At 45.4% G+C, this 23,528-nt stretch overlaps 1 protein-coding gene across 4 annotated transcripts in view; it reads right to left on the bottom strand.

Moving 5' to 3' along the window:
- LOC140546392 (slit homolog 1 protein-like) overlaps positions 1–12,533 on the bottom strand; it is a 128,315-nt gene extending 115,782 nt beyond the window's left edge. For all 4 annotated transcript variants that reach the window (XM_072669605.1, XM_072669608.1, XM_072669606.1 and 1 more), the window contains exon 1: positions 11,710–12,533. In XM_072669605.1, coding sequence (XP_072525706.1) covers positions 11,710–11,897 — 188 coding nt within the window. In that variant the 5' untranslated portion in view covers positions 11,898–12,533. The remainder of the gene's footprint in view (positions 1–11,709) is intronic.
- Between the last annotated feature and the right edge of the window lie 10,995 nt (positions 12,534–23,528).

Genomic DNA, 23,528 nt, shown 5'->3' with positions numbered 1-23,528 from the left:
ATGATACTGAAAGACGGCCAGCGCTCGGGTACTGGTATTGTGGCTGGAGTGTTAGACTGGGACAGTATGGAGCTGTTGTTGCCACAACAGATCTGACCTGTCGAGGCATGGACTCCACAAGACCTCTGAAGGTGTCCTGCTGTGGGCTTCAATGAGCCTTGAGTGCCCATGATCCAAGGACGTCCTTCCTCAGAGCACTTTTGGTAGCTACTGACCACTGCATACTGGGAGAGAACACCCCACAAGAGCTGCCTGCTGATGTTCTGGAGATGTTCTGACCCAGTCATTGTCTAGAACCTCACCGTTTCTACATGCACCTTCATCACCTTCAAGAACTGACTGTTCACTAATCATATGTAAATCCAGCCCTTAACTGGAGCCTCTGCAGATGAAGATAAGCAATGTTTTCACGTCATCTGTCATCAGTGGTACTAATGTTATGGCCAGTATCACTGATCAGACTGATTCAAACAAAAGCCTCTCGATTAGGCTAACAGCGTTAGCATGTAGCACTGGCCGGAAAAGATGGCATATAATCAGAGACTGCCCACAGCACTGTCCTCCACTGGCCTTGCAGTCCAGCACGCATGAAGAAGAAGAGGATTCAGGCTACTGCCAAAGCCAATATGCCAGATGAGGAGCTCCCAAAGCTACCTACTGTGGTCCGACCAATCAGAAACGGCAAGTCGAGAGATCTGAGGGCGTCTGGGTAAGTCCTTTAGCAGTGAGGCCTACGAATAGGCAACACACACACACACACACAGGCCCTGAACACAAGGCTTTTTGGTTCATGGGCCTAAAGTTGACTTCTCCTGGTGCGGTTCTAATGACCACTCCTGGGACATGAAGAGAGAGGGAGAGAGAGGGAGAGAGAGAGAGAGAGGGAGAGAGAGAGGTCACTGCAGACAGATGGTCTGTATACACAGGTGCATGGACAGAGGGAAATAAATAATGGAGTGGGATTCATTAGCCACGGCCTGATATACACATGTGCTGTTTATTGCCGGGCACTTGATCCAGCCTTTCTCATGGCTTCTCAAGGACACATCTACTGGGTGGCCCCCTTCTATTGGAACCCAAGGGGCTGAGGGTCCTGCGCAAGATGACCGACACTTACACTGCAGAAAATGACAGTTTAAAATATCGAACATTTCTCATGTTCACATGATTGTAGCCTAGCATCACTATATGGACAAAAGTATTGGGACACCTGCTCATTCACTCTGTTTTCTGACATCAACGGTATAAAAAAAAAGAGTTGATCCTGTCTGTTCTGTCCAGGGAAGAAGGCTTTCTACTGTTTCTACTGGTTGTTTGCAGCTCAGTGCTGGGGGGCTCTCACGGCCTCTCAAGGACACATCTACTGGGTGGCCCCTTTGTATTGGAACCCAAGGGGCTGAGGGTCCTGAGGACACACTGCAGAAAATGACATCCTTGAGAGTGAAATTCTCCTAAATGTAGTTTAAAATATCCAATATATCTCATGTTCACATGATTGTAGAAATATTATATGATCAATTCAGTTATTTCTAACTGAATTTTATTAGTTTTAAGTCATTAAATACATTAAAATGGTCGTATTTGTCCTTTGGCAGGTCATTTTGCTTAATTTGAGAAATAACAGATGGCTTGAGCCCAGTAAAACTAGCTGCCATTGAAAAAAGACACTATTAGTAGATGAAATCACCTAAAACACATTAAATTAAGTTTAAAAATGTTAAATAATTCTATAATATTTAGAAATAATTCAAAATCTCACTTGCTAAGACTTTGTTTTTGTTGTGTACCAAAGGCCCAACCCATCACATCTAATGCAAGTCACAAAAATAAGGATCTGCTCTACGCAACGCTTGGCCATAATGATCTGGTAGTCCTCCTGTTTACAACGGCACCTCTGAAAAACGGCCGACAGGCTTCAGGTCCAGAGCACGCAGCTGTTTTCTCCATTACAACGACTGCTCTCTTTACAAAAGGGCACAGCTATTAACAACCACCAGCTAATGCTTTATTAAAGGCATTCCATGCTCTCCAAATGCTAACATACACAACATGTTAGTTAATTAAGCTTAGCACCGACCAGTGACTGGTACCTGGTGCACAACACTGACTGTCCACTGCTAGCCTTTGCCACACACCATTGATAAGCAATGGCAGCGTTAGCGTCCTGGACTGGACTGTAAACTTGTAGCATGACTAGCATGTTGGCTTATGTCTAGTGTGATGAAAGCTCAGTATTAACATTAGCCTAGCATCACTATATGGATACGCTATATGGACAAAAGTATTGGAACACCTGCTTATCAACGACAATATTAAAAGTATTAAGATATTTTTTAAAAGAGTTGATCTTGTCTCCTTTGTTCAGGAAAGAAGGCTTTCTACTTGATGTGAGGATTTGATTGCACTCAGTGACAAGATCGAGAGTGAGGTTGTTCACAGCTCCATGCTGGGGCCGCTTAATGCCCCTCTAGCCCACGCCTGGCATTAGGCAGCATGGTGCCAATAGCTTCATGATGTTGAGTCCTATTCTATTGGCAGAACTTCTTCTCTATAGGGACTAGACAAGCTGTGTGTGTGCATTTGCACATCTGTGTCAACTTAAAGTAGCTAAATGCATTCATTAGAAGGGGTGTCCACAAATATTTGGACATACATATCACATATTTTCTCGATTCGAAAAATGAGAAAATTAGATTTTCTATTAGTTTATTTCATTTTTAATTATTGTTGCTTGATCTGAAGGTATTTCAATTTGAATTCTGAATTTTGTGCATTGGTACACCCCAAATTTACCAGCATCGTTGGTGCATCTCTAGTCAGCAGTTAGCTCAGGTACTGCTTCAAGCGACAGCACTACCAAACCAATCAGTAGATGTTGAGTTATCCCTGCCATCCCACAACCAAACAGAGAGCTTAAAGGCCCTGAACATAACAGATAAACAGATCAAGAACATGGACTGGACCATGCTATGGCCGGGCCACTGCATGAGCTCCCCCTAGTTCAGGAGATCTACGACGTTGTGCCCTAAACGGGAAGACTGCCCATTTCCTGTCGCCTTGTTGCATCATCATGAAAGCGAGCTGAGGGGGTCGAGATGCTTCATGTTCACCCAAGAGCCCCCCGATTTCTCAATAATTCAAAGGGCTACAGAGGAGCCCAGCGAAAAACTCATTATGTTTATTTCTGCCATCTGTTGGAAATCCCGCCGTGACGGGAGACCTGTTTTGAATTGAGCAATATAACATGAAATGGAATCCAAAGCAGAGAGAAGGGAAATGCACATACACACACACACACACACACACACACACGTTTACACACACCACCCCCTGCCAGCTGTATGTAACACACTCGAAAACATACATACGAGCTACAAAGGGGGACTGCGGCTCGGCGTGTTTTGCTTGGTAACTCTCCAAAGAAAATAAGCACCCGATTCCAGAGCCATTTGTTGGGAACAGCTTTGGGCTGGCAGGAGGAGAGGAAACAAAGGAAGATCTGGGGTCGGCGCGACTGTGCGGACGGTGCACCTTGCTGGGCCAACAAGCTGCTGACCACTGGCCACAGGAGCGAGCCCGATGAGCATTACATCACACTCTAGCGGACTGCATTAGAATGGAGAGATGCCAACTCCCGAAGAAGATGTTAAGCTTGGCGTAGGCTCCCGAGAGTCGCATCGCGAGCTCTGGCGTGGAGAATTCCAATGTTCAGCTCTGCTCTATGCTTCCTGCAGCTTCAATATTCAGAGTGCTGACAAAGCTTGTTGATTTAGTCTCAGGACAGGAACATAAGAACGAGCCCTGGGTCTGGTTTTGGCATCTGAAGGGAGCAGCCTGACCAAAAACATCAACTTCTTGCTCTTATTCGCGAACGGAGCCCCAAACGTCAACACCACTTTTAGCCAGTCTTCTTGCTCTTTCACTATTAATTGCTGGAGATGATAAATGCATGCAACAGTGTGCTTGTGTTCCCACTTGCCCAGTTCCCATGACAGATGGAGGTGCCAGCCATGAGATCTTGAGCCACGCAGGGAGCATCTGGACCCTCTAAAGGCATAAGGGGGGAGAGGAGGGAGGGGGGCGGTACAGTAGCATCCATTTATGCGTATACTAATATACACTCCACTGTAGTTCATTGCCACTTTGCTAATTGGACTCTCTTCTGCTTGGTCTGCTTGAAAAAGATCAATGTAAGTGGCCCCAGGACCGTGCCTTGTGGTACCCCTCTACATCCAATCTTCAACACTCTATGGCTCTGTCCCTGCAAGGGAGAGAAGACCCAGTGTACCAGAACAGAGACTTTAGAGACCTGAAGCTCAATGACAGAGAGAAGCATTGACCTACATAGCAGACCAGTAAGTGCCTTTAAGCACATTCAGCTACAGAGAGTCAAACCAGACCGGCAGGACTAAAATAACCTTCAAGAAACATATTTGGAAAAGGTCTGACAATTTCACGCAGGCCGTGTATCTTTCAGGCTTTGCGTTTCTGGCCTTGTTGAGGAGATTTGTTGAAGATTCAGTCATGCAAAAACGTAAAAACTTTAATTGCTGTTAACTGGACGGGCTGTTTAACAGGGTCCACTTAAATAATACAGCACCATTCTGCCGCAAGCTGAGCGCTGAATAAACAGAGCCACGCTTCACGCTATCAGGCACTCTATCTGTACCTTAATGGTGCGTTAGTCTAAGCATTGGTTTAGATTTTCACTCCATTCTTTCAGCATCTCAGAGGAAATCCAAAAAAAGTGGAAACTCTGAAAGCAAAACACTCGAGACGTCCAAAAAAAAAGATTTTCACAAGTCACCCTTCTGAATTGCAATCGCCGGTCACCATCAGGCTCCAGCGCATGTTGGAGAACGGGAGCTGAAAAGAATGCTCAATGGGCATTACACCCACAGAGGTGTGGGTCCTCATCAGTCTCCAAGGAGGACCTGCTAAAAGGTGTTGTGAGGTAATCGCTCGTGTCAACATTGACCTGAAAATGGCTCGCTCAAATTACCCCAGAGAGAGAGAGAGAGAGAGAATCAACTGCAAACTAACATCTGCAGCCAGACGGCTGGTGGGGGGGAAATCAGACCAGTGTTGGGTCAGTCTAGACATCAGATGGGCTTGAGCCTTGCCTGGATGCAAGTGCTGGTCTGCTAATAACAAGGTCACAGGGACTGCACTCAGCCACGTGTGAAATGAACCTGACTTTTTACGGGTGGCAGATTCCTACCTAGCCAAAGAAAGGCCATCATAGTGAAGGTGGTCATAGACCAACGGTGGCTAGAGAAGTACTAGAAAAGGTGAAGGCCTAGGGGTATGCCTACCTCCTAAATAGATTGCATTAGATTGACGCTCTACGAGGAAGCTTGAAAGCTGGCAAATTATGGCCTCATTGTTGAAGAACCCATTGTTGAAGAACCCATCTTCTGGCCTGACAAGCAAAGCCCATAAACAAGAAGAAGACAACCCATCTTCCATGACACCAGTTATGGAAATCACAGCTAAACCACAGTCCTAGACCTGGGCGGACCTGGGTCCACTGCAAGCGAGGATACCTTCAGACAGAAGGTCATCATAGTGAAGGTGGTCATAGAGCAACGGTGGCTAGAGAAGTGCTAGAGAAGGTGAAGGCCTAGGGGTATGCCTACCTCCTACTCCCATTCCCTTTAACAAACTGAAGCCATTAGAGCATTCATATGGTTACGATTAATTGCAATGTGTATTCACTTAATCTAATTGAGGTCATTTCATTTAGCTGACGTCTATATACTGCAGTACTGTACAAACATGTGGGTGCCCCACACTCTACATCTGCGAAAACCATCAGTCTGCAGAGACTAAATAGTTACCACTATTCCACCATATGTAGCGAGGTCCTGTTCAGGAGGTGCACTTAAGAGCTTGGAGTTAGCGTCTGTTGACGACTCGAGGAGTGTGAGAGGTCGGCGAGGGGTCTGTTTTAGTCTTAATCAATCGAACATCTGTGCCCGTCACTCGATCTGCCAGACTAGAGCCTTGCGCTCTGGGGACGCAGGGACACAGGCAGTTGGGTTGTCTATGAGCAATCACAGGGTTTATACTAGTGCTTCGGGGATCAAGCTGCTATGCTCCCATCTACAGCCTGCCTCTGTGTAGCCTTTCATCATTTGACGCGTCTCTGCGTGTACGGTGACATGTTCTGGGGCATTGCGGCCTTCGCCAACATTGAGAGAGACAAGTTCCTTCCTGGCAGATGCAAGGATGCCTCGGCTCTTTGATTAGTGTTGATGCCACGCTAAACACAAGGAGGCTTGTCTGTTTCCTGCCGGGCACAGTCACTTCCATATGGTACTCTGACACTCTCTCATCCCTATCCATCCCACACTGGGATCCTCCCCCCACCCTCACTTCTCTTTCCTGAGTGTTCTCCACAGTGTGCAAGAGTGCCTAGTCAAGTCTTAGCTTAGTGTTGACCGTTTTCTGTCATGTGTCAAGCCTCATGTTGTGATCCCAGCTCATGAAGATTAAACCACCACTGAGAAATCCAGGGAAGGCATGAAAACAGCTTTGTCACACACTGAAGCAATACGGTTCTTGCTGCTTTTCCGGGGAAGAAAGATCATCAAAGGTTCAATGCAAAGCCTAGATTGCATTAGATTGACGCTCTACGAGGAAGCTTGTAAGCTGGCGAATTATGTTGGCCTCATTGTTGAAGAACCCATTGTTGAAGAACCCATCTTCAGGCCTGACCAGCAAAGCCCAAAAACAACAAGAAGACAACCCATCTTCCATGACACCAGTTATGGAAATCACAGCTAAACCACAGTCCTAGACCTGAGCAGCCCTGGGTCCAATGCAAGCGTGGATACCTTCAAAACAGGAGGTTGCTTCCAGACCTTCTTGCACCAGCTCCCACACTGAAGGGAGCATGAGGATAAGGCTGAGCAGAGGCTTACAGAGCGCTGGAAGAGGTGTGGAAGAGAAGGAAGTTCTCCCAGTTGCTCCTTCCACATAACCTATAATTTAGCCCACGTCTCCGTCTCCATTAACATTCCCTGAATGATCCTCATTCCTGACATTAAAACATCTGCGAGGAAGAAGAGGAGGCCGAAATCTGACATGGAAAAAAAAGTTGCCCAGTCACCAGGGAACTTTGCGCCTTCAGATCAGGTTTACTTATTCATTCGCTTCCGGCGTGCGGCCACGTTTCTGTCCTTCATCCAAAAGTGTGTTAATCCCTTCGTAGCTTATTAGCACCTAGTGCCCGTGCCAAGGTCCCCGTCAGGAAGAATCTCCCCGTCTCTCTCTGGAGTTAAATTATGGATCTGGTAAGCGGAGCGCTGTCAGTTATTCTGACGCAGACCCGCCGTGCCAAAAGTGCCCGAGGCATAGCCTGGCACCGGAACGGCCCCTCAAAGCACAAAGGCAGCGCTTGTTCCCAAACTTCGAACCCCTCACTCGTTTATGGATTTCTTCCTTCATCCATCTACTCCCCTGAAGGGCATCGTCTGGCGGCAAACCTCCTCTGCTCTTCCCTGGTGCGGATCCAGGCCAAGCCTTCTAGATCCAACACTGGCATTTCTACGCAGGGGAGTGTAGTAGAATAGCTTTAAAAAGCTCTCAGACATAAAAGCAGAAGCTAACACACACTCTCTCTCTCTCACACACACACACACACACACTCTCTCTCACACACACACCTTTCAGTTTCTAGACACTTCTGTTCCCAGCTTTGGCAGCTCTGACAACCAGAGTCAAAACTAATATCCAGCTAATGTAAAAGGATTAGGCCTAGTCCTGGTCTACAAAGCACAGTCAGGATTCATCAAATCACACTGGCTTAAGGTTTGACCAGGACTAGGTGAACTCCTTTGCTCCAGGACTAGGTTCCTTTGCTCCAGGACTAGGTTCCTTTGCTCCAGGACTAGGTTCCTTTGCTTAAGGACTAGGTCAACTCCTTTGCTCCAGGACTAGGTTCCTTTGCTTAAGGACTAGGTTCCTTTGCTTAAGGACTAGGTCAACTCCTTTGCTCCAGGACTAGGTTCCTCTGCTTAAGGACTAGGTCAACTTCTTTGCTCCAGGACTAGGTTCCTTTGCTTAAGGACTAGGTCAACTCCTTTGCTCCAGGACTAGGTTCCTTTGCTTAAGGACTAGGTCAACTCCTTTGCTCCAGGACTAGGTTCCTTTGCTCCAGGACTAGGTTCCTTTGCTTAAGGACTAGGTCAACTCCTTTGCTCCAGGACTAGGTTCCTTTGCTTAAGGACTAGGTCAACTCCTTTGCTCCAGGACTAGGTTCCTTTGCTTAAGGACTAGGTTCCTTTGCTTAAGGACTAGGTTCCTTTGCTTAAGGACTAGGTCAACTCCTTTGCTTAAGGACTAGGTTCCTTTGCTTAAAGACTAGGTCAACTCCTTTGCTTAAGGACTAGGTCAACTCCTTTGCTCCAGGACTAGGTCAACTCCTTTGCCCCAGGACTAGGTTTCTTTGATCCAGGACGAGGGAACCTTTAGTCAAGGACTAGGTTCCTTTGCTCCAGGACTAGGTTCCTTTGCTCCATGACAAGGGAACCTTTACCTAATTTAGTCAAGGTCCTGGAGCCAAGGAACCTAGTCCTGGAGCAAAGGAAGGTTGCTTTGCCCCAGGACTAGGTTCCTTGGCTCCAGGACTAGGTTCCTCTGCTCCAGGACGGGGGAACCTTTAGTCAAGGACTACGCTCATGTTGCCCAGGACTAGGTTTAAGATTATTACCTGGATTTGGGACCAAACTTGCAAGACCCAGCAATCCTCGCAAACCCCTGCTCTCCTCGAGAAGCCCTCGAAAACAGCGAATCAATAAACAATTGGTGGAAAGCGAGCAAGGACATTTGGCCGCCATGCGGAATACTCGAGCGGGCCCGTGGAAGACTACACAGCATGAGCAGTCCCATGCCCCGAGTTCAGCCATCCCGCTACAAAGAGAATCCCGAATCAGATGGCTCGCTCTCGACACATCCGGCTGCGTTTGATCTCGGCAGCGCAGCATCCTAAGCGTATATAAATAGATGCATTAGCACAAATAAAATAGGAGAGGGCAGATCTCTGGGCATCTGCTTTGGAGGAACACGGTTAGTGGAGCACATGGAGGAGGAATGGGGGGGGTTGAGAAATTTACAGAACATGGGTTAAAATGTAAAACCTTTGGCTCTAGCTCATCACACAGCTTTTGAGAGCGCTTTGCTTTGAGAGGCGTGTGTTGTTGTGGGTGGAGGGGGGTGTATATTTTCACAGGCCTTGCACAGCAGGTTAATGGGCAAACCTTGTGGGGGAGGGAATGCGATTTTTTGCTCTGGATGCTGCCGAGCCCGTAAAGGCACACTAAAGAATGCCAGTCAAAAGGTCAGGTCTGATCGAAACCCCCTTTGACAAGTGCAAATGGGATTCCACGCCACCAGCCGCACCTCCACCGCCACCGCCACCACCCCCACCCACACACACGCACATGTTTGCAAAGGCTTGTCAGCGTGGATAAGGCTTATCTGGGGCTACCTGCAGAGGACTGAGGACTGGCTTCCTCCTGCAAAGCTGCTCGCGACAGGCTGTCTGCAGCAATCGAGGTAAGCGGAGCCGCTCTGTCCTGGCCGGTTAAGGCTGAGAGAGTCCGGCACTGTCCTGCTGGGGAGCTGCACAGTTGGGTGTGAATACCTCCCACCCCCCCACCCCCCCACACCTCTTCCGAACTTCCCTACCTTCTGACTATATGGATGCTAAGGCAGTGAGACTGTGACTGTAGAGTTTTAAGGAGCAGCTAAATTCCAAGTTATATCCCCATCACTCTGCATCAACTCTTCAGAAGGTTCCCAAATTTGATCCCGCCTGCGTATTTACTGCATCACTGCACTGTATTTAGCCGGGGATGTTAATTATTACATCCCCGCCGGTGTAAGCAGGGTTAAACGTTCAGTGAGCCCCCTCATACCAGGCTAAAACAGACCCTTTTTTGAGCTCTTGTCCGGAGACGTCTTTCAAAAAGATGCGCAAGAGGAAACCAAAACAGGGATCCTACGGAAAAGACCCAAAAAAGCAATCATGGCAACACTCGGGGCATCGTCCATTTGTCAAACGATTCGGAGCAACCCACCGGGGACTTGCGTGTGGTGTATTTGACTTGAGCAATCACCTTGAAAAATGACCCCACACAATGGGCCGGTAGGAGGGGAATATTTCTCCTGTTAAGTAATCTATCCACAGAGACCGACTCACTTCTACATGACCTACACATGAAAAACTTGAAGCAGCCCAAATCGGACTGATCCGGGGGAAGGTTGGGGGGACAGTGGTTGTTGGGGGGGGAGGTGTGGGGGGGGTGAACGCTTTGTGCAAGAAGTTTCCACCGACTAGACAACCAACGTAAGAGCGCCTGACGTGTGTCCTCTGTGTGAAGGTGTTCTTAGAAATTAATTTCAAAATGCATGAAATATGCAGCACCCCCCCACCCCCCGCTCCCAGCCTCCAACCCCCGCCTCTCCAACCTCCCAATCCCTCTGAAGGAGATGGGACTGACACACGCTACCTCCCTGGCATGTTTAATTCATTGGAGATATTCTAAACCTGAAATAGAACAATCTAGTTCCCAACCTTTCCCCCAGTCCTCGGAATTGATTGCGAGATGAATATTTCAAAGAATTACTAGGAGGAAAAAAACAGAGCGAGAGAGCGAGGGCGAGAGAGAGCGTGAGAGCGAGAGCCGCCAGGCTGAAGTCCGGAGTGGGCTGGTGATTACTTTCACCCTTCTTTCAAGCGGCCGCTGATTAGACACTCTCGCCGGCCACATACTTGAGCCCCAGATTCGTTTCATTAATTTTCTACATGATTTAACAGCTGTGTGCCGAGGGCCTCGAAGACAGAGCTGGGTCTGAACGTGTTCTGCCCAGAGAAAAGTCTAGAAAAGAGCCCACGGCCTCACTGCAGCACAAGCACAAGTGCCCGTATATGGGATAGAAATCCTTAAAGCTCAAAGTGTGGTGACCAGCATCTTCTGAATTCTGGAGCCACAGTAAGTAAGTTACTATAAGCAGGGACACGATAATACACAGACAGGACAGACAGCAGGGGGGATACTCCAGAGAGTCTTTCTCAGCTAGTTTCACTCTATAAAATCAAATATCCCCCCAAAAAATCAGGCTGGTGGGCGACCACCTAAACAGCTCCAGCAATTGTTAAGTCTTTACAGCACATGCTAATGACAGGGCTGCCGCACTATCGCGCCGGCAGCATGGGTAAACGTATACACACACATATATATATACACGAGGAGGTATGCAAATTACAGACACATGTGTGGTGCTCTATATCTGCTCGGAGATAAAGAGCTTGGAGGCTATTCTTTTTCTTTCGTTTCTGATGTTTCGCACAGTCAGCCAGGAGTCATTGTTCACAGGGGGTCCCCGACCAGGCTTGAAGGATATCGACCACCCCAATCCATCACAGGAGCTCTCTGGCTCATTCTTATGGTCCTCAGTAGTTGGTAGCTGAGTAGTTTGAGAGATTGGTTAGGAGGAGAACCTGCTAAAACCTGCACTGGCCACTTTTCCCCCTAACTGGAGATCAGATCTGAGCTTTTCTAACATCAGAAAGTGTGTTATTAAGAGAGAGCTGTAGGAAGGGTCAGAGCCCAGCTGCTCTAAACTCAAAACTCCCCAAGCTGGAGTCTGTCTGTGTCCGTGTGTGGGACTGGGAATGGGAAGAAAGAAGGGTCTACTCACAGTCTCTCTGTGTTCCTGGGTATATTCCTGGGAACGGTCTTGAGCCCCAGCCCGTGGCAGTCCACGGTGGTGCCGCTGCAGGTGCACAGCGCGGGACAGGCGCCGGAACGGCCGCAGATCAGGGCGCAGAACAGCAGGAGCAGTGGCGCCCACTTGCACCCTCCGGAGTAGCCTCCCCTGATCCCCATGATCCGCACGTCTGGTGGCGCCCCTCGCGCTCCGGCGCTTTCTTCTGCCTTCCTTTCTCTCCTCGCTCCTCCCAGACCTCTCACAAAGCCGGCAGGCGCTCTACTCTCCACTCTCTACTACTGCTGCTGCTGCTGCTGCTGCTGCTGCTGCTGCGACTGCTGCTACCAGCAGAAGTCCCAGTCCCGGTCGCTGGGCAGGCTGAGCAAACACAGCACAGCGTCTGAGAGACGGGCAGATCTGACGAGGTGTGGAAAGGGAATGAGGGTGGTGGTTGGTGTCCTCAGGAAGGGGAACGGGAATGGACACTGAGTCAGACTAGTCTTCTCCAGTTCTTCTCCTGGTTGCTGCTGCTTAGGCAGGGGTGGGGGACAGGAGTGTGTCCTCTTCTGTCTTGCTTGACTTCCTAAAGAAAACTCTCTGTCTCTGTGTCTCTCACTCACTCAGTCACTCTCTCTCTCCTTGCTTCTCTTTGTGGAGTTTGCGTCTCTCTCTCTCTCTCTCTTTCTCTTTCTCTCTCGCTCTCGCTCTTGCTCTCGCTCTCTCTCGGCGTCTGGTTCCCTCCCTCTCCGCTCCTCCACTGGCTGCCTACAGAGAGGAACGGGGGAATGGCAAAGAGAAAAAAAAACACACACACTCTCTCTCTCTTACACACACACACACACAGCAGTCATCCATCACAAGGATCTACAAATAGCAGCCCCCAGGCTCCTCCCACCTCCCCTCCTTTCCACCCACTACCCCTCCCCCTCCCCCAAACGTACCTCCCCACACACACACACACACACCCCCCTCAGAACCCTGCCTGAACTCACCCCCCCCCACTCCAATGCTTCAGGCGTCCGATCCCAACTCAGACCAGCTAGACCAGCTACACCCCCCCACCCCCTCCCCACAACCTCAACCCCACCTAACCCAACCTAACCCAACCCACTGACTACTACAATGCTGGCACAGCTACATTGTGATGCATTGATCTGAATGCAGATATCGGGCTGTATTGATCATGGAGTGATGTAATCAATCGTAATCAAGTAATCAATCCAAGTAACGCTGAAGAAAGTCCGAGTTCAGCTTCTGACATTAGACAGTAAAACACGTTGCTTTGGTTGGGTGTCGTAACCCGATGTACCGGAACGTGCTGAGTGAGTGTAAAGCATGGCAAACAGTCGTGTGCAAAAGTTTGGACACCCTTAGTCACATCAAATAAAAGGGAAAAATCGAATATACACGTTACAGCCGGCAGTGAAATGCTTGGACGCCTGACTGATTATATTAAAACAAGAAAAAAATAAAAGGCAAAAATATAAAAAATAGAAATGTAGAGGTAAGTAATAAAATATATCAAAATATATCAAAATTCTATCAGTTTAATGTCCAATGCAAGAGGAGCGAGGATGTGGTGGGATGTTGGGTAAATAGTGCAGATGTGCAAAAACTGTCCCGCAAAAACCTTGTGTCTTTCTGTTGTGTTTTTCACTTAATATAAATGTAACAGATTTTTTTTTCTTTATATTACATCAGAATTTCATGATAAACGGACCAATCGAAATGCTCCAAAATGACCTGGAATAAAATCTTTTTTTTCTTCCATTGAAAGTTAAAAAGTTTTTTGCTTCACTAGTGAAGCTGCTAGTTTGCAGATACAAATTTTGTGTAACAGTGATGTCCAATGACAGTCCAATAAGGAGGAGTATAGAGACTAATAGAGCTAATAAATAGGCATTTAATTATGTAAAAAACAGTGATATAAATATAGTTTTATGAATGTAGAAAATGCTTTACCGTGTGTGCGTGTGTGTGTGTGTGTGTGTGTGTGTAGATGAGTAGTTCTAGCTGTAGTCCTGGTTGAGGGCCCGGATAGCCGGGAAATGATGGTGTTGATGTTCTAAGTGTAAATAATGAACAAATCGTCCTCAGAAAACTGAAATATGACATTTACCCACACAGTTTCTACTTACTTGCGTAATTTATGATATTGTTAAATATATAATCATAATTAGAAAAGATAACCTTTGCTACATTTTATGTGTTATTATTGTACGAGTGTGTTTACAATACAGGGGGTGCCCGGAGATCTGCATACAGCGGTTATCCACTGTGTTCTACTACTGTGCAAACAGTTCCTCCTCCAGTCTCATGTGTGTATTCAGTGTATTCAGTGTTTTTTATCACAGCTTAAATATCCATACTTCTCATTTCAACAATAATTATGGAATTACCTGAACAGGGTTTCAAGTACGCATCATCATTAAAATCAAATGAATACAAATTAAATGAGTCACTGAAGATTCATCAAGACAATACGCCTTCAATTTCCTAAATAAATAAGATGAATCAGCTGGATGAGGAATGTAAGCACTATAAAGACCTGCCACAAAAAACACCATGCATACTTTAGCCCCGCCTACTGACACAGAAGTTATAAGGGGTGTTTCAGCCCGGATTGCTATTAAGTTGAGCCACAATGCAGAGCAGCCAATCAGAAGAGGGTTTATTTACATATTACTTTTATTATTATATATTATACATATTATACATATTATTAATTATTATTTTTAGTTCACATTTCTCCATAATGTGAATCTGGCAGTTGGTGTTAATACTGTATCTGAATTTTTGAATGAATGGACCAATAGAAATGCTTCATCCAGACATAAGGAATTTGCATAACTGCAAATATGTGTGATATACTGGTCTTAAAAATGTAAAATAAATATAATAAATCACAATTTCTTTAAGTTCTGGTGCACAAATGTCATTAATATTATAAGTTTACCCCCAGAAGGTAAAGCTAAAGCCTGAGATCATTAAACTGAGCGACTGTCACAACCGTGTCTTTAGCGTTTCCAGCATTCACACCCTAAAGGCACGTATGTGAGCTCATACTTCAAATTCCTCAACTTCAAATGACATAAATCACATGATCAGTTTCACAGCAGCTATAAAATAATAGAAATCTGAGATTTCACACATCTATTCATTTTCCAATGATGAATTTTCTAATTAATCATTAGTAATCAGGTCAGAAATTAACACTCATGGTGTGTATACAACCCCCCAACACCCCCTCACCCCCTCTTCACAAGATCCCCCCCCCCTCACTCCACTCTAACACCCTAAAAGAGGGCAGGGTGTGATCATGTGCTGAAGATGGGGGGTGGGTGGAGGGTCTGGTTGATTATAAAGAGCAAACACAGAGCTTTTGTAGGAGTAGGGTGGAGGAGGGGGTGGAGGAGGAGGAGGAGGAGGGGTGGGGGTAACGGTGGAGTTGTGGTCTGGTGGCTACAGGGCAGGTATGGAGCATGTGTGGCCTGGCGGAGAGGGCGAGAGGGAGGGCGAGAGAGAGAGAGAGCCTCTGAACGCCAGTATCATATCAGATGAGAGATCCACCAGCACCTTCAAATAAGCAAACATGAGCCAGCCGGTCCGGTTCTGGCAGAGAAAAAGGCTCGAACAGCCTAAACAAATGGCCCGAACAGGCTTGACCCCTGCCCACATCACGGAAAAGAGGCGATCGGTCCAGACGAGAACCAACGAAACGCCCAGAGAAACCCAAGCATTAATCAGAGGAGCTGAGCAGTGCTCTACTGAATCTACACTATGTCCAAAAGTTTGTGGACACCCCTTCTAATTAATGTGTTCAGCAACTGCTGACACAGATGTGCAAATGTACACACACAGCTTGTAACACCAGAGGAGAAGCTCTCTGCCACCAGAGGAGAACCTCAACTCCACCAGTGGAGGAGCTCCACACACCAGAAAATAACCTCCACACACCAGAGCAGAAGCTCCACACCCGAGGAGAAGATCCACACAACCGAGGAGAATCTCCACACAACACAGGAGAAGCTACACATGCTAGAAAATAACCTCCACACACCAGAGAAGAACCTCCACAAAACAGAAGAGAAGCTCCACACAACAGAGCAGAAGCTCCCTAATCAGATCCACACCCTCCACACCAGAAAGGACCCTCCAAATACCAGAGAAGAAGCTCCACACCAGAGGAGAACCTCCACACACCAGAGAAGAAGTTCCACACCAGAGGAGAACCTCCACACTCCACACAACAGAGCAGAACCTCCACACCAGAACGAAGCTCCACACACTAGAAAATAACATCCATACACCAGAGGAAAAGACCCACACAAAACAGGAGAACCTCCACACAACACAGGAGAAGCTCCAACACACCAGAAAATAACTTCCACACACCAGAGGAGAAGCTCCCTCATCAGAGACGAAGCTCAGTGCACCAAAAAAAGAAGCACCACGTCTCTGGAGGAGAAGCTCCACACCAGAAAGGAACCTCCACACACCAAAGGAGGACCTCCACACACCAAAGGAGAAGCTCCACACTAGAAATGAACCTCCACACACCAGAGGAGAACCTCCACACACCAGAGGAGAAGATCCACACACCAGAGGAGAAGCTCCACACAACAGAGCAGAACCTCCACACCAGAACAAAACCTTCACACACCAGAACAAAACCTCCACACAAGAGGAGAACCTCCACACACCAGAGGAGAACCTCCACACTAGAAATGAACCTCCACACACCAGAAAATAACCTCCACACACCAGAGGAGAACCTCTGGTTAAAGTTAAAGAAGAAACAGCTGAGTGTAAAACATTCTGATGGGAAAAGAACCAAAGCTGAGTCAGACCAGCAAGAACCCGGAGGTCCAGGAGTAGAAGCAGGGTCTTCTCCTTCTTCTAGGACAGATCCACACCCTTTGGACGCGGCTCTGTATGGATTAGCTAAACCTTCACACGTGTAGCTCGACTAACAGGATACTTTAATTAACAAGCTAACCACAGTATTCAACCGTAAATGGGGGGTGTTATTACTTCAGCCTCCAAGAGCTGTTAGATCATGAATGTGTGTTTTTTATGGTCGGGATAAAGCACTGCATGTTCTCCATTTAGCCTCATAAACCTCATCAGGACATGGTCCACACATCTAGACGAGGAAAACATGCCAAAACAGAACCAGAGTGGAACAGAAACATGGAGGATGATATAAATTTAGACACACAGGATATTAACACTATATAAACTCAATTACACCATACGTCCACAAGTTTGTGGACACCCCTTCTAATGAACGCATTCAGCTACTTACACCTCAGCACCATGCTGCACAATGCCAGGTGTGGGCTAGTAGAGGGGTGTATATAAAGCCCCCCAGCATTGAGGAGCTGTGGAGCAATGGAAGAGCTGTGCTCTCTGGAATGATGGATGGTGGTGGAGCTCCATCCAGTACTTTTGTTTGGGATGAGGTGGGGTGGTGATCCTCATCCAACATCCTGACTAAACTAACACTCTGCAATCAAATCCTCACAGCAATGCTGCTCCAAAATCTAGTAGAAAACCGAATACTTTTAGTAGTGTCCCAATACTTTTGTCAATATGGTGTATGAAGTACCACAGAAGTGTTACACTGTCGTTTGTGTTGTCCCTAAAGCTGGGAGCTGAGCTTGCTTCTAAGATCAATAAATTACTTATATTCAATGATCAACCATAACATTAAAACCACTGACAGTCTGGTTCTAATGCTACCTAATTCTAACTGCATGAGTGTCATGAAAAAAACTTTTCTCCATAAAGTGAATCTGGCAGTTGTTCTTTATACTGTATCGAAATTTAATGATGACCGGACCAATAGAAATGCTCCAAACTGACCTGGAATCAGATCTTTTTCCATTGACGTCCATTAAAAGTCCAGAAGGTTTTTCCCTCCTCCTGTAAAGCTGCTGTTTTGATTGTAGTGAAAAAGAGAACGGGTCATATTGGAACTGTAATCCTCCCTGATATCAACTCTCAGCACAAGGTATGTGGATCAGAACCCGGATCAGAAACTAACCGCACATGGCTAGAATCCCTAACCACACGATTACAGCCACATACTCTACATTTCTAGTGACCATTTATCTTTGTGTAAATATCTAAACCCATTCTAAGTCCTGCAATTAGCCACTAAGAGTCCTGTTCATATCATGAGGTCATCTGAGCCCAGACTCAAGCCCCTTGGGGTGCACAATTCAAACACGGCCCTGAGTACTGCAGCTTCCCACTGCTATATGCATTCCTACAGAGACCATCATCTGGGAAAGCACCACAGCATGCAACTGTGGCTAACACGTCCTGACCACCCTCCTGACCACAATTACGCCATATCTACACACGGCACAGTTACACCCAGCCAAACAGTGTAAAACAACAACGTTAGAGGGCTTATGGCATTTGTGATGTCATCTTCAAAACAGCATATTCAATGGAAGTCAATGTAATATATAATATTATTATATACAATGGAAGTCAATGTAATATATAATATTATTATATAATAGAAGTCAATGTAATATATAATATTATTATATGTAATGGAAGTCAATGTAATATATAATATTATTATATATATTGGAAGTCAATGTAATATATAATATTACTATACATAATGGAAGTCAATGTAATATATAATATTATTATTATTATACATAATAGAAGTCAATGTAATATATAATATTATTATACATAATGGAAGTCAATGTAATATATAATATTATTATTATTATACATAATGGAAGTCAATGTAATATATAATATTATTATTATATATAATGGAAGTCAATGTAATATATAATATTATTATTATTATACATAATGGAAGTCAATGTAATATATATGTATAAAACATTTTTTTAGATATATACACTAGTTGGCCATAACATCAGTACCACTGCTAGCTGAAGGGGTGGAGTCAGTCAGTTTTTGAAGGCGATGCGTTGAAGCATCTGAGACTCTTTGACAAGAACCCAACTGTGAGGTTCTAGACAATCACTGGGTCAGAACATCTCCAAAACATCAACAAGCACTTTTGGTATGCAGCGATCAGCACCTACCAAAAGTGCCCCAAGGAAGGACAAGTGGCGAACTGGTGAACCAGCAACAGGGTCATGCTCATGAAGGCCCTGCCCACCTCACAACCTACAGGCCTTAAAGGATCTGCTGCTAATGCTGGTCTTGGTGCTCCAGATACCACAGCAGGACACCTTAAATAATATACAAGAAAACCCCAGGATATGGGCCCTTTAATGAGAGACTCAGCTGTCAGCCAGAGAGCATGAAGTATTGGAGGTAAGTGCAAGCAGACGCAGGACAAACGCCAACGAGAAACCAGCCTCGCCGCTCTCCGGACTTCAACACGCTAAACATAGATTCTGCAAATTCCACATTTAGCCATGTTGAGAGAAAACAGAGGTCTTTTGGGTGTCTGCGAGACAGACACGTACAGCATGTAGTTACAACGCCAAGAACGAAATAACAAAAACAGTGCATAATAACACACCAGCACATTCCTTGAAACTGGGACGTTTTCGGCATGGTCCCGTGTAGCTCCAACTGGGCTCTGCCGCGCTGCTTTGCCAGCCAGAAGACTCACCAGACCAGCCAGACACCGAGAAGATGTGTCAATACAGACCAACATCAACAACGAAAAAAAATAGATACAGAAATCTGAAATATGGCCATATATGCACATACACTATTTGGACAAAAGTATTGGGACGCCTGCTCATCCAGTATTTCTTCTGAAATCACGAGTGTTTAAAAGACTTGATCCTGCTTCTGTTGGAGTAACTGTCTCTACTGTCCAGAGAAGAAGAAGATTTTCTACTAAATTCTGGAGCAGAGCATTGCTGTGAGGATTTGATTGCATTCAGCAACAAGGGCAGTGTTAGTGAGGTCAGGATGTTGGATGATGATCACCACCACCCACCCAACCTCATCAACCAAAAAGTATTGAAAGGAGCTCCACCATCATCATGCCAGAGAACACAGTTCTTCCACTGCTCCACAGCTCCTCAATGCCGGGGGGCTTTATACCCCTCTACTAGCCCACGCCTGGCATTAGGCAGCAGCATGGAGCCAATAGGGTCATGATATTGATCTGCTCCAGAGAGTCCTATTCTATTGGCAGTACTTCTTCTCTACAGAGATGCATTTGCACATCTTAAAGTAGCTGAATGCATTTATCAGAAGGGGTGTCCACAAATATTCGGACACAACCTGTAGGTAAATATCTACACATATATGACACATGTTGCTGCTGTCGGATCTTTCAATGGAAGTCAATGGAAAAGACTTGACCCCAGGTCATTTTGGAGCATTTCTATTGGTCCGACCATCAAGAAATTCTGATACAGTATAAAGAACTACTGCCAGATTTATATTATAGAGGTAAATACAGTATTTTTGGCTATAGGCGAATCCCATATACTCTAATATATGTGATATATCAGGTTTCTGTATGGGTGGGTGATATGAGTGAGGGGGGGGGTCTTTATATGATGGAAACTTGCTGAATGGGCTAAAGCACAGCACAGACCAACCTGCTAACTGAATGTGTGAGTAGAGTCCTTCACTCTCAGTCTGAAACCGGACAGCATTTTCCTCTCCACTGCTTCCCCCTGTGGTGAATATTAAAACAGCACCATGTGCGTAAAGAGCTCTTATCTCCCATATTCTATACATCACAGCTTATTTACACTAGACATATCAAAACAGTGTTCAAACTGGACTGATTTTTAAAGATCAATCAGATCTAAACTTAATTATATGCATTATTTGGACAAAAGTATTGGGACACACCTCTTAATCACTGAAGTCAGGTGTTTAATTCAGTCCCATTCAGCCACAGGTATATAAACTCCAGCCTCTAGTCCTGCAGTCTGTCTTTCTTACACACATTAGTGAAAGAACAGGAGGTTCTGAAGAGCTCACTGAACTCCAGCGTGGTTCTGTATGTAATAGGAGACACCGCTGCACCAACAACTACAAGTCAGCTGGTGAAATTTCCTCCCTCCTAGATCTTCCTCCATCAGCTGTGAGTGGTGTTATTATTGAACAGTCTGTCTTTAAAACTCTGAAGGTCTGTATCTGGGCCTATACTTCAGTTGCTCGCCCTTAAACGACATGAGTTAACTGTTAACTGTAAGTTTCACAACAATTATTGACTAATTTACAGCAGTTATTGATTAATTATAGAGTTAATCAAGTAATTACTGAATTATAGGCCTTAAAATCACGAACAGGCCTAGAGTTGAAGGGGAGGAGTCAACTGCAAAATGATTTACAACAGTTTTTGAGACATAAGCTAATGCTAAATATGGAAATATACAATACAATACAACTTAGGACACGCCCCTTTAACACAAGATTTGATGTATTTTGAAGAATCTCTCCATAATGTGACCAAAGTAGTTACACATCAGCTCACAGTTTGAGCTGGTTTCCAGTCCAGGTCTTCTGAAGAGCCTCCAGCGTGTTGATGAAGATGGTCTGCTCCATCTTTTCTTCTCAGCGTTCAGCACTAGAACAAGCCAATCACTTTACTTTCTATGTGAAATCATTCAGAAAGTGCTTCTCCAACATTCAGATGCTAAAGCAGCCATCGATGAGGCCGAGGAACGAGGAGTCTCTTCATACCAGCTCCTGAGAAGGTGTGCAGTAATGGTGTTAAATGGAGTCATTATGCCATCTACTGTCTGGACGTCCTCAGAGACGCTCTGTCCAGTCACGTCTTACATATGTCCACATATGCATCACTGCGCCCTTCAACACCACCTTCCACCTTCATCCACAAAGCGCTCAACCATCTCGATCAAAGCACCCTCCTCAGACCAGCCATAACATTAAAACCACGGACCTGGTTCCAGTGGCATGGGTGGATTTATTAGGCAGCAAGCGAAGAACAGTCAGATCTTGGTGATGAAGGTCCAGGAAATATGGCAGAGCATCAGAACATCTCCAGAACATCAGCAAGCGGGTCTTGTGGGGGTGTTCCCGGGTATGCAGGGAATGTCAGTACCTACCAAAAGAACCTGCAACAGGGTCATGGGGTCACGGCTTATTGATGCACAACCTACAGGACTTAAAGGTTAAAGGACACCTTCAGAGGACTTGTGGAGTCCATGCCTCAATGGGTCAGAGCTGTTCTGGTGGCCTACACACTATGAGGCAGGTGGTTTTAATGTTATGGCTGATTGGTGTTGTAGTTTCTTGACATTAGTTACGGTATCTGAGCACCGTTTAAAAGGCCGGTCTGAGCTTTTAGTGACGGACCCTAAAGCTACCTACTCCAGCCCATGTGAGTTAGCGCTAGCTAGCTGCTGGCTACCTTTCCAAACACCTACATTAGAAAAGGAAGATCCTTCAGCATGTTCCTGCATTCAGCACTAAAACACGGCTTATGGGTGAAATCTGTTGTGGAAGTATAAAGCTGCAGGTTTATGATGGTGAGGAAAAGCTAAAATTGGCTAAATTTGACCTTTATTTGAGTTGAATATCTCAGTATTCAGGTAAACACTGAAAATGGCCTAGAGTGTAGCACCACCTGCAGGCCGGGAGCGGTATCTCATGTAAATTTCATCTGCAAAACATAGGAAAATAAAATCATGTGGTTGATTTTTTTAAGTGTAAATTAGGTCTGAATAATAACAATAACAATAACAATAATAATCATAATAATAATAACAATAATAATAATGGTTCACTGGCTTAATTTAACATGAAACATTAAAGTGTGCAAAATTTTATTATATAATATTTAATATTGTGTCTGAAAAGTGCAGAAAGTGTTTGTCTGCTGTAGAGTTTGTCCACTTAACCTCAACAATGTCATTAGAACAGGGGGGCCTAAACGTTTTCCTATAGACATAGACTGTAGAATAACAGGGCTGAAGGTTTTTAATATGGACATTGGCCTTTATTGATTAAAGTTATGAACTGTCAAATCTGTAATAATTTGACCAGACCCGCTGACAGTTTTATTTATTTATATTTTTTGCCGTATGTGCTGAATTTGGTTGAAGTTAATCTACATTTATAACATAAGTTCAACAACCTGAAACTAAGCTTGATTCAGGGATTATTATACATAATTAATAATTACATACAAATTGTCTGATGCTATTACTGCTCTGTGTTAAGACCATATGCTACTACAGCCCAAAAAAAAAGTGCAGAGAGGGCATCACACACTGCAGTCATATACGATTTACTGTCAGAAAAAATCACACTAAACACACCGACATCAAACCAAAGACATCTGACTCAATTCCCTTTTACTTTATTTTATTTTCAATCATTCTAACTTTAACACGGTACAGCTGCTCATAGCACTGGCCACCAGGGGCGCTGCACACTCTGTGCTCACCCAAAATCCAGCTATGAATAAAAACAATCAATTTCACAATTAGTTTTTTTTTAATAATCTTGATTTAATCGACAGAGGCATCGAGCAACGCGGGTCCAGTTAAACGGAAGGACAGTAACTAGAACATAAAGCCAGCAGGGTAACAGCAATCCATCTGCAGCTCACTCTCCCGGTCCGAACGACTGGAAAAGCTGGAGGAAACATGGGTAACAGCAAAGGGCAGCTGAGAAAAGTCTATACGAGTAAAACTGAGGCACAGCTCAGATCCGCTGAGACAGCGAGTCCAGGATCTACAGCGGCAGCTTCCCAGACTGGGACTGAAGGCATGGGTGAGTCAGTCGTGCTAACCTTGCTAACAATTAATGGAAGCAAACAGCCACCGATTAGCATTACTTCTCAACTGGTGACT

This window comes from Salminus brasiliensis, chromosome 24, assembly GCF_030463535.1.
Source record: "Salminus brasiliensis chromosome 24, fSalBra1.hap2, whole genome shotgun sequence".
In the NCBI taxonomy this organism is placed as follows: Eukaryota; Metazoa; Chordata; class Actinopteri; order Characiformes; family Bryconidae; genus Salminus; species Salminus brasiliensis.
The sequence above is the reverse complement of the archived record's forward strand: the minus strand, read 5'-3'. Positions and strand labels throughout refer to the sequence as shown.